This window comes from Oryzias latipes, chromosome 16, assembly GCF_053564925.1.
Source record: "Oryzias latipes strain Hd-rR chromosome 16, Olatipes_Hd-rR_3.1".
In the NCBI taxonomy this organism is placed as follows: Eukaryota; Metazoa; Chordata; class Actinopteri; order Beloniformes; family Adrianichthyidae; genus Oryzias; species Oryzias latipes.
This window is the reverse complement of record NC_136252.1, coordinates 10,699,378-10,711,927: the sequence shown is the minus strand read 5'-3', so window position 1 is coordinate 10,711,927 and position 12,550 is coordinate 10,699,378. Positions and strand designations below refer to the sequence as shown.

The 12,550-nt window shown below is 40.9% G+C and overlaps 1 protein-coding gene across 15 annotated transcripts in view; it reads left to right on the top strand.

Moving 5' to 3' along the window:
• Window positions 1–12,550, top strand: part of adgrb1a (adhesion G protein-coupled receptor B1a) — a 186,660-nt gene that overhangs the window by 130,096 nt on the left and 44,014 nt on the right. For all 15 annotated transcript variants that reach the window (XM_078933302.1, XM_023963830.2, XM_078933301.1 and 12 more), the window contains exons 16-18: window positions 116–218; window positions 328–371; window positions 10,378–10,504. In XM_078933302.1, coding sequence (XP_078789428.1) covers window positions 116–218; window positions 328–371; window positions 10,378–10,504 — 274 coding nt within the window. The remainder of the gene's footprint in view (window positions 1–115; window positions 219–327; window positions 372–10,377; window positions 10,505–12,550) is intronic.

The following is a 12,550-nucleotide window of genomic DNA, read 5'->3' as shown; positions in this document are numbered from 1 at the left end:
TTGTGAGCTTCTATAAAGATGCATCACCATGCAGAGGGTCAGGCCAATGCTGCAGACTCTGTCCTTGTTTGAAATGACATGTTTCTTTCTCTCTGTCTTTCTTTTCTTTTGGAAGAAATGCGACTGTCCTGAACTCCAGAGTTCTGTCCGTGTCCATCAAGCCCAGCCCTCCTTCCCTCGCAGCTCCTGTTGTGGTGGAATTCTCTCACCTTTACAACGTCAGTTGCCAAATCCCTTTTGCTTTGCAACATTTGCAAATACAAAACTAATATGATGGAGGATTGTGCTGGTTTAATCCGTTATTATGACTCTGTCTTCATCCCTTAGGGGACTTCCAACCAAACCTGCATATCATGGGACGAGAGTGACAGGTAAAGTCTATTATTCTCTGAATCTCTGCTTTGTGATGTGATGTTCCAGGCTAATCAAATGTATTTAATGCCAAATCGTGTTTAACAGTGCAAATGTTTTGGGTGCTCATTACTTTTCGCCTTAAGAAGCCAGATGTTCTCATTTAATTTTAAAGATGGATAGAATGGGATTCTCTGAAACCCTCCCGAGGTTTGTCTCTGGGACATTCCCGTAAGAGCATTACACTGTACAAACTTAAGTAAATGAAAAGACCCCAAAAAACATCGTCTAATTTTCTGTCTTGCAAGGAAAAAAATCTGATGCTTTTTCAGTGGTAAAATAATCTTAGTTTGACAAAATATGTCTTAGTGACTACAAATATTTTCTTAATTTACAAATTCTGGGTAATACAATTTTTCTTTCCCTATTAGCAGATTTTTATTTTATTTTATTTATTTATTTGCTTATTTGCTTATTTAAAGAAAATCTACCAATGGGATATTGAATTGTTGACTTATGTCTAAGTTTTTGCAGTGTAAACTAGTTTTGTGTCTCAGCCCGTGACCTGCTTTAGGTGCATTAATCTTTCATCAAATGTGAGCTTAGCAAAAGAATCTTTCTTAAGAAAGTGAGGCTGGAGAAATAGGCTAAATTGACTGACAAGAAAAACCATAGACTTATGTGGAAGACCCTTGCTGAGTTGTGCCAGACCGACAATGTTTGACCAAACTGCTGTTTGATTAGCAGGTGTGGCGAGCAAAGTTGGGTGAGCGTCAGTGTCACGACATATCCGGGGTGCGGCGACCACAATAACAAAAAGCATAGTGTCTGTAAAATGAAAACAAGTCTCAGCAGGCGAACAACAGGAGCACTCACTTCGTTCTCCTTCTTCTTCTTCTATTAAAGTATTTCAACACAATTACACTTTCCATTCAGTGCATTTAGTTGTCCAATATACAATTTGACCTCAAAACTCTACATTAAATATCTGATTAATACGTCAGATCAGTAAATACTCAATTTATTTGTTCTTTTTTCTTTCTAAAACAATACATTTTAATTTCAAAAGGAACATCTAAGAATCACATAAATTTAATTTACTTTTACTTTTGTAATTGTAGTACAAACAACAGACATACTGCTATGTGCTGTTACTTTAGCCTGTTTTAGCTTATAAATGGTGGACATTTCACATTTAGAAAAATAACTTTACCATAAAAACAAAAGAACATTCAATCTGTAAAATTACAACTGCTACAAAAACCACTTTATATTTGTCTCGCTTTTGAACATGCTTAAAGTCACATCAGGAGTCTTACAAAATCATCAAAACACATGCAGAGTCATAGATGCAGATAATTTACAGAGTTGCTATGGCAACGCAGGCTCATTTAACACGGGCTAACAACATACTGTCTTACAAACACAAAATAACGCGATGGCACCGGCTACTTCCGGTCTGGCTTTTCCCGCTGTTACTCAGCAAAAATAACTCAAACCTTCTCGATTTACATCAAAAACACAAATCTAGCAGTGGCTTCATTGGCCAAAGTGTTTTTAAACAGAAACAGGAAGTTGAGCTGTCTTCAGCCAGCTGGTGGCGCTGCTGGCGTGCCGAAGGTTCCGCCTACCAGACTCTTAATGCAGTTCCTTTTTTTCTTTTATTTCATAGGCTACTTTTAACAAATGCGTACATTTTTTTTCTTTAATTACTGTAAAATATTGGCTTTAAAATAAATAAATAAAATAAATACCAAACGTGGATGCACATATTTGGGTGCATCACATCACCATGACTGGGTCATGGAAAGATGCAAATCTGATGTGAGAAGGGGACATTTTCTCCAAATCTAAGACATCAAGAACGTGACACTTCCTGTCACTCAAGTGACTAATTACGTGGCGCAATGTAAACAAAACTGCAATCATCATCATGTCAAAGGATCAAACTCAAATGGAGTCTGTTGAATCGTGAGACTCCGACTCTTCTGAAGACAAACTATGAAGGAAATTTAAATGGTAGCAAACTGCTTTTCCATTTTAATGTGAGTTACTGTGCAAAGCTTGACTCACTTTCATGCAGATATGAGGCACATCTTGCTCCTCAGCAGGTTGGGGGCCAGCTTCCATATGTGTCGAGCCTCTAAATTGAACCTGTAAATTGATACCTTCTGGACTTAGTGTTGTGATTCTTCCCGATCGTCTTTTCAGGCAGTAAAGACGATGAGCCACTGCCACTACCTACAATTTGCACATATTGCACAGATGTAAATTGACCATATTTGAAAATTGGTGATAAAAGTCAGAAAACTAGTAATGTTTTCGTGAAAATTTTAGAGCTATATCACGAATGAACCACGCAAAGAACATGTAAACCAATGTAGAACATGAACCATGTGTGATTATTGTGCTGTTTATTTTGCGATACATTTGTGATTTGTGCGTCAATTACGTAATCTTAACGTGATATGTGCGATGTAAAAGTTATGCATCTGTGGTTCATGCGTGAAAAGTCTGTTAGACATACGTGGAATGGTCATGGAAAGCCACAAATATGCATATACTTCTTGCAAAAATCACGCAGAATTGTGTAAGATTTACGTAATGATTGTATATCAACTAAGTAGGCGTAAACTGCGTAGTTCTTAGCCAATCAAAAATTTGAAAAAGCTCAAAACCTTCGATAGACATCTGCGCACATCGAAGAATGCAAGAAACATTCATGAATTACGTATATTCAGAGATGCATCACAAAAGACCGAAATTTCATACGTGAAAAATACGCAAATTGTACGTAGTGGCTGTGAGCCTTATTGTTAAAGCTGTGCACTGACCTGACCTGTTACACTAAAAATGATGGCTGCTGTACCTTGAAGGTTTGAAGAAGGTCTCAGTCAGAACATCAGCAGCCTCTTTGCAGTTATGTTGGTGTCTCATTAACAATCTGTATATTTTAAATTGAAAATGGGGCATTCATGTAAAAAAAAAAAAGATGCATAGTCTAGAATCATAGATAGTGAGTGGATTCAACATGAACTGTTTGTATGATTGTTAACATGGAATATAATTTGACAGATTTTTGTAATTGTAACCTAACATAGCAAAGATCTGTGACCTTAAGAGACCGCAAACCAGCAGGAGCCACCAAAACCCAGTCCAGCCTTTGGAAAAAATACTCAACTGTCTGTTTTTCTGTTACCATTAAGCTATGTACAAGTGAACTATGGTTACTAGCATGAATAAAATAATGACTGCTATATAATGGTCACCCCTTTACCACCAGAGATGTAGCTGGTGACACCTAAATAACATGTGCTCCTTGAAATACAGTACCATAACTCTTTAGACGTTTACATCAGGGATGTCAGAATCCAGCCCTGAAGGGCTGAAGGTCCTACATGTTTTCTAACCAACCTGCCATTGAAGCTCCCTATTGGCTGAACAGCATTTAGATGAGCAGCAGATCAGGCAGGATTTCTGGAAAACCAGCAGGAGGCCGGCGCTCAAGGCCTGGATTTGGACAGCCCTGGTTTACATGAACAGTGGGAATCTGCTGATTCTAATGAAGAGAAAAGAGGCTCTCCATATCGTGTCAAGTGTTGGATAACGGCGCAAAGCTGCTTTTCTCCTACACAAAATCAGCTGATATGTCGATGATGGTTCTCTCTCATTCAGGTGATGCTGTCTTGAAGTTGAATGAAGTTAGCAACTGGAAGAATTGAAGTCCAGCTGCTATGATTGAACTTGAATAAAATCAGCTGATTTACGTTGATAGAGTAAACACCTCACTGCTGTAAAGTGTTGCATGTCAGTGCAAGGCGGCTTTTTTTCACTTGAGTCTACTGGATCAACAGCAACTGTGTCAACAGTTGATGAGTTGTGGTTGTCAAAAGAACAGGATACTGTTTACATTCTAGTAATAAATAATAAATAAAATGTAAATGTCTTATTTTTCCCCACTTTCTTCCGTTTATTCCCTTTTGGGGTCACGGGGCTGCTGGAGCCTATCCCGGCCACTTGTGGGCGAAGGCAGGGGGCATCCTAGACAGGTCGCCAGTCTGTCACGTAGAACAAATGTCTTTTTGTTTTTTACTTTTTAACAGCAGTACACATAAATCCTGTTTAAAACGAAATACACCTTAAACCAAACCAGATCACCATTCTGCTGCATATGTAAGTAAAGAAGACGAGCCAATACCTTCTGTTAGGATTCAAGCCCCCTTCTAGATATACATTGATAGATTGATAGATTGATAGATTGACAGACGGAGAGAGTTGTCAGGCAGTATCGATAAAGGCTGATGCAGCAGTTTAACCTTCATCATTTAAGGAAAGTGGCAGGTTTGGGTTTCCCCTCTAATTTTATCCATTTGTTTTGTTTTTCTTGATGTTTGACACCATAGCAAAATAACCGCTGCATAAACAGCTAAGAGCAACAGCACTAAAGAAAGTGTGCCAAAGAGAGCAAATAGAACAGGGACTGATGGGAATCTCTTTCTGTTTTAACTCACACATCAGTATATTGGCTTTTATGACTTCAGAAGGACGTCTCCAGGCCGCTGTCTTACTCCCGCTTTCTCTCATGGATGAGCTGCCTCCCAGTGAAGGACGGCTGTGTTTGTGCCTGCTGTACATCTCAACAGCTGTTGTCTGAGACTATGCAGCGCCATTGCTGTCACGGCTGCAACACTGATGCAGCATGTGGAAAATTAAAAATGTCACTCAGCGGGATCTTTCCTCTCCCTCCCAACTCGAGTCCACATGTCAACATGCAGAGTGGGGCCGTGCAGACGGCGCCAGGAGGAGGGGGCCCACTGAGTGCGGAGGAGAACAAAAGATGCAAATTAAAACGTTCAATTTCAGTGATTTTCTGGGTTTTTAAACAATTACTATTTCACTTCCTGGATTTTCTGTTTAAGTAAAACGAGAAAAACAGGCAAAAGGGAAAAATGTTTTACCGTCTCGTGAGTTTGGACATTTGCATTTAGATGGCTGCACACATTTGTGTTCCAGACATTCAAAGGAATAATCTAATGTGAGCTAAAGTGGATATTGAGCTGTGCACACTGCAATGTTATGACAGAAACATGAAAAAAACTCTTGAACTTTTATAAAATAACTCTTTTCATATACATCAAAAATATAAAGCATGGGCTTGTATTTATCAGCATTTGTTTGCAGAATCTAAGCAAGAAACCTAAAATATTTTCAGAGGAATTCATAAATTTGCATTAAGTTTGCATTAAGTTTGCATTATTTAATTAAGCAAAATTTGCTTTTGCAGTATCTTAGCAGTCACGCCTTGTATTAAAAACCTGCTTAAAGAAATGTTTACAGGTCTTACAGTAAATAACATCCAAATGAACAGACCCGGTTACCTTGGTACAGACAAACCCCTTCCAGCAGCCCATGTTCTTCAGGGAAAACACAACTGTTTTTTGGTTTGTAGACCCTTTCCAAAAAATTTAAACATCATAGAAAATTGTTTTCATTTACATTCTTCCATTAAAAAAAAAACTGTCATAAAATATAAACTCAGATCCAATGAAATCCCCCAAATCAGGATTTCAGAAAATCAGAAAACTGTGGAAAAATCTGCCTAAATTTCTGCATGACGTGAATGTTTGAAACAGATTTTCACCACCTAATCGTCTACTAAACTCAAATCACCTGCACAGCTTCCCCAGATGTTATTAAATGGTCATGATGTCATGAGGAAAGATTTCAGGCTTGATAACTTTCCAGAAGACCATCATGGATCCCCTCCATAGTCTGGGTAAGCCACAAAAGTTCCTAGCTAAGGACGCTGGCTGTTCACAGAGCGCTGTCCACATACGGTAGATACACAGAAAGTCCAAAGGAAGGACAAAATGTGTCAGGAGAAGATGCAGCAGCTAATGACTAGACCGTGGGCTTCAGTGGATCATCTAAAGGACAAGATTCAAGAACCTGCAGACCTCCAGAGAGAGTGGAATGAGGTGGAGGAACAGCTTTAAAAACCACCACATTCAGACGCATTCTGGAGACGACCTCCAGCTGACAAACCACTTCTGAGTCCGGACCACCGAAGAAAATGTCTCAACTGGACAAAGGAGAAGAAGGACTGGACTGTTGGCCAGAAGTCCAAGGTCCTGTTTTCTGATGAAAGGAAAGTGTCTTTCTCATTTGGGAATCAAGGTCAAAGGGTTTGGAGGACAAGCGGTGAGGAGCTGCTGGAGGTCCAGAGTGAAATCTCCACAGTCGGTCAGGATTTGGGCTGCAATGTCCAGAGCTAGTATTTGTAAACTCTGCTGTCTTCAATCCAACATCACTGTAACGAAATTGAAGTTAATTTGATGTGATCATAATCTGTATTTTTCTGTATAAAGAAAAACTGAGAAGTCGATGGAGATTTCTCCAAAAGTCTTCTGCAATCCTGTTTTTGGGGTTTTATGAGCTGGAACCCCAATTTATGTAAAAAAAGAAAAAAAATCAAATAAATAAATGTTTGAAATCAATTAAACCCTGGACCCTGAGTCTACTATATTCTATGAAAGTCAAATTTTTTTAAATGGAATCATGGAAATGAACACTTTTCCATGATATTCTAACTTTTAGGAACAGGTCTATGTAGGGGATCAGTGGTGATGCTTCAGGGTCTCAGGAACTCTCCTGTGGGTCCAAACAAAAGACAAGCCTCACTTTAGTGCCCACCCATCCACCACCCCCCACCCACCCATAGATCACTCAAAAACGTTTGTCAAAACGGATTTTCCAAGTCTGAGTTTTATGTTTTCCTCCTCAAAGAGCAGTAAATATTGAAATGAAAGGTAGTCATCTCGGAAAGTAAAGACATTTGTAGCAAAATAAAAGTGTCCTTTAGACTGTAGGGGGTTTAAAGATGCAAATAATAACTAAAAACATTCACTATGTTTGTATTTGAGAAATACAAGTGGCCTTTTCCAAGATGTTTGACATTAGGAGCAATATTTATTTATATTTGGGAAGCGCTGAGGGAAAGGAAAGTGACTGACCTTATCCGCATGCAGCACCTGATATGAAGGACAGAACTCTGAAACAACCTTTTAACGGTTGTGTTTGCAGCTTGATCCAAGCAGGGCTTTATCCTCCGCTTCCTTCCCACTTTCTTTACGCCTTTGTCGACGCTCCACAGTCCAGACATCTAACTAAAGCTGTGATTGCAGTCTGCACTCCTGCTGCAAGATCAGAAATGTCTTGAAAGGTGGAAGCGGACTCTGAAAAGGCAGAGAACTATATTTATTTAGCACTTAAAGCACTTTCATCCTGCAGTCCATTTGCACTGCAGGTTTCTTTCATTTACACATAAACTCACTTTGACGCAGGTGTCGGGGGGTGCGGGTGGGGTGTAAGCTTCATCATAGGTCTACCCATTGAATTGACTGTGTGTGTTTTGGGGGGGGGGGGGGGGGGGGGGTAACATGACTTTAGAAACTCTCCTGGTTGACGTAGATCCCGTAGAAATGGAAGGTTTTCTCGTGCTAGAGAAGCTTGAATACTGCTGAGGAGGAAGGTTTGGTTCTCTGCAGGGGCTTTGCTCAAATTGATATTATCATCCACATTGGCTTTTTGGAGTAGTGAGCATTAGATTGGAACATGTTTGAAAGCTCCTTTAGCCTGATGAACCCTTTATCTCCTACCAGGCAGATGAAGGGGGACCTGACTGCAGAGAAGAAACAGAAATTATACAAAATTTCAGAATGTTAGCACCTTTATTTAAAACGTTTTAATATGAATTAACGTTTTTGCAAGATGAGCTTAACCCCTTGTGCTATCTTAGATGACCCCACCCTTACATTGACGTGTTCTCCCTACCATGACAAAGGTGGATAAAGGTGGAAAGATTTCATGTAATCCATGGACACCAGTGAAGATCACAAATCACTGAAGAAAAAAGGTTCAGAGCACTGTCTAGTGGGTCTAGATGACCCAACTCCCAATGTTAAAGTGCCTAGGATAGCACAAGGGTTACAATGGCACAAAACAGATCATCGTTTTATTCCTTTCATAAAGGATATTAATACAAGATTATTAAATCTTTGACATCGGAGATTTAGCTCCAGTGTTTACATTCCTTAATCAACTATAAGTGGCTTTGCGCCGTTACACAATACTTTATATTATCAAAGTTGCATATTGGAGAAAAGACGCTTTAAAGTGTTGCTTGCAGCACAAAGCTGCTTTTCTCTGCCGATCAGCTGATTCACGTTGATCGTGTAAGGAGTTACGGTCAAAGCAAAGCAGGCTTTGACAGACACATCTCCAGTGTTAAAGTTTTAAAGCTTAAAATGGAAATAAAAACTGCAACTATGGGTCACCAGTTAAATTACTCTTTTTGGACCAAATAAAAGAGTAATTTTTCGACCGAAATGTGGAGCCGACACCGCTGTCTTTTTGAAGACTTAGGTTGTGTCTGAATTCCTTCACTACTACATAATGGTATAGTTGTCTGAATCTACAAACCAAAAATCCAGTGCCCTAGAAACTTCCCACAAGTCTCTGCGAAAACCAGTGTGCATTGATGTTCGATAGATTGGCAAATAGACCATAATGCATTGTGTTTGAACAGTTTCTGTTGAAAAGAAGATTAATTTAGTTATAAAACATCCACGTTTTCATCATCTGAACATTGTGGATTCATAAAAAGTCATCATAAAATGTTCGTGTTGATTACCTACAGTGGTGGACAAAATTGTTGGTACCCCTCAGTTAAAGAAAGAAAGCCCACAATGCTCACTGAAATGACCAGAAACGTTCAAAGGTAACAATAAATAAAAAAAAATTGAAAATTAAATATTTCAGAGACTGCTTAAATCTGGAAGAGCAGACTTTGACATCTCCATTGATAGGAACAGCATTATTTAGTTTTGTAGTAGTTCTGGAGTAGGGAGGGAATTATAATGTAGTTCGTGTCTGTGCAAGTTTAGCTTTGTTTTGCTTAATTGCTTAAGGATTGATTTATTAAAAAAAAATTGTTGAGTTTCATATTGTTGAGCAGATTTCTCCTGAAAAGGCGACACTTTAGAGACATGAAGGGAAGAAATTAAGAGAAAAACAGGACAGAGACAAAGCAAGGACGAAACATCCAATCTTCTGTTGTTGGGGTATTGAGCTGGGGGCTGATGGAAGCCTGTTCTGCGCAAAATTAAAATCTATCTTGGACAGCAGCTATGATTAATGAGTTAATATTTTGGAAAGAAATTGGAATCCAAGGAGGCGTCCTTATCATGTTGATAAGAGCTATGAGGCTGTGACTTCAACACACTTCAGTCTAAAAATCGATAAGAAGAAGATCAGCAGCAGCAGCTCTTCGTCCGTTTGCCTGTCAGTGCTGCTTAGTTTGTCTATCCGCTTTGCTGGACAATTGAGCTGAATGGCTGTTGTTGTGAGGGGCATGACAGAGTGGGAGCACTTAGTGATACATGTTTGGCTTTGTGGTAGGTAGACAGTTCCTAGAAATGGAAAAGTGCATCAAACATTTTCTTAGAACACTGAAAGGGAAGTGACACAGGGGAGATGCCAGGTGTCACATATTTGATGCAAAAGTATATATATATATACATATATATACTCTATATCACAAGAGAATTGTTTATTGGACAAACTTTGGCAAACATTTGTCTTTTTTTTTTCTATTGACTAGAAAAGATGTTTTCTTCTAGGTCTCAGAGGAATCCATGACTTTCTTTGCCTCCTTGACATTATTAATGTGAATAAGGCTGCTGGTGACAGAGCGGCGTGCGGGTTGATGCGGACGCTGCAGTGCGTTCATGCAGGCGGGCAGAGCGCGCGCGGACGCGTCGCTCTCTGCACCTTCTGCGCTGCAGCCGCGGGAATGTAAAATGGAGTAAAAGCCAGGCATCGTTGCGGATTTGAACCGCTCTCTTCCTCCTTTGGCTGGAACTGTCTTCATTCACCGCATCCCTTTTTCTCTTTCTGTGCGTGTGTGCGCGCCTGTCTGCGTGCGTGCGTGCCTGCCTGCGTGCGTGCGTGTGAATGTGTGTGCAGCTCCTCTCTGCTCGGATCCTGGTCTGCCAAAGGCTGCAAAGCCGTGCTTGTCGACTCGTTCCGAACCAAGTGCGTGTGTGACAGACTGTCCACCTTCGCCATTTTAGCCCGGCTAAACCCAGACATGGTAAGTGTGCCAGCCTCCCTTTCCTTCCTTGACGCTAAAGGTGTTTTGCAGGCTTTGGGGGAACGCATCAGCCTTCTTTCTTTCATTTTTCGCCGAAGGGCGTCAGTGTCTGACATATCAACAGATCCTCCCTCTCCCGCCTTTCCCTCCCCCTTCCTTCCCTGTCTTCTCTCCGTTTCGACATGCCAAAGCCATGATGCTAGAGGTTCACGCGGGCTTCCACGCACGAGCTCCTCTAGTCTCTGTTCCTTTGTGTCGGTGTGTTTTTCCATCTGCACACGCAGCAGGCTCGTATGTTCACACTAGAGGTGTGGATGTGATTCAGACACAGCTGATGATGGACATACGGTTACCCCCCCACCCCATCACCACCTCCACCTCTCCTCAGATGCTACACCAGCTATGGATGTTCCTTCCAGCACACTTGTAAATGTTAGCCGGTCTATGCTGTCACTATGGTTACCATGTCCCCCCCCAAGAAGGTCATGCATCTGCAGGTTAGCATCTGTTTAAGCATTGGTTTCCACAACCAGCACAATGGCGAGCACACAACGTCGATGCGGCCGGACGCAGCCTGCAGGCAGACGACGCCGCGCCGCTCAGAAACGCCTCACTTTTATCTGGCACAGGGCAGCGTCTTCATGTGGGATTTTCGTATGTGCAATTAGTTATTATTAGACTGAACACTGCCTCAGAAACCATTTGTGCAGTTGTTGCCATGGCAACAACACTGGCAACAGGGGTTGCGTAAAGACACAGGAAGCAGCAGGGCAGTCGGCCTGCTGCTTTGGGCCCAGAAGACCATCCATGCCAGAAGATGATCACGTTGGAGACGGCTGTTCAGCTGAATGCTTTTGGATCCCAGCAGACCCTTGGATTGAGCGTTTTCATCAGTCCCATACGAACTCTCAATAATTACCCTGAATTCTAGAACCACCCGTGTATGTATCCTCCATTAACCTTCATTTGGGTTAATTTACATACCTTCCACAAACCTGAAAAGGTGGGTTCAATGGCACTGACAGGGTTAAGGTCCCTAAACTCGCATCAACTGTATATGAGAACTGGAATGAGTGAGTGTAATGTCACCTATAGAAAAGGGTTTATTTCCTGTTCCAACCAACTGACATCAATTTAGACGACTTCTTTTTACGATATGAACCCCATGTTGGAACCAGAAATCATCAGTACGCAGTGATTGGTCTGAGTCAGTCTAAGTCAAGATATCTGTGGCAACTACTCTCTCCAATCAGGTGTGATCTTGTTGGAAGGCCACACCCCAACCACTTGAAAGTGGGTTACACAAAATTGATCAAACACTTTGAACGTTACTTTTATTGAGGCATCTGATTCGACCGTTTATAACTTGAATAACTTGCACTAAAGAAAAAAAATTTTAAGTGAGGATTATCAATAACATGATAAAATAAACGTTAGTAGAGCAAGACTGGTTATTCTGACAAATAGAATGACTGAGTTATAGCTGCTTCTCTTCAGAAGTCTATTAGATTTGTGTTTTTAAGGACCAGTGTCTACTGCTGTTTGAAACATAATGGGGACAGGTCACTCAGTCCAGTTTGCTTATACAGACAATGGAAACGACTCATGTTAGGATGGACTAATGCGAGTCGGGATCAATCTGTCCACACACTGGAATTTAAATTGGAGTCCTCATCATAAAGTCGTCACAAATACCCCCTCCCCTCCTGCGGGGGATTTTGAAAGTTTCAAATCTGTCTCCTAAAGTTAACTGGTTAGAGTCTCAATTGGAACCAGTGATCATTGGTGCGTCAGATTCTCTTTGTTTCTAATGTTCTTCATGTTGCAGTAATCAAAATGGCGTACTTCCTTTAATGTGTTTCCCATGAAATGAACTTAAAGTGTTTGGCCAAATCCAAATTGCTTCCCTGTCCCTACAGCTTCTCCCTACCCCTACATTTAGCCCCCCAAGTGGAGAGATGTTGAAAAAGTAGTGTCTTCAAATCCGGACCTTACTACCGCTCGATGATGTCATCAATAGCCGCCAGTCAGCCACTTTAGCGCGTA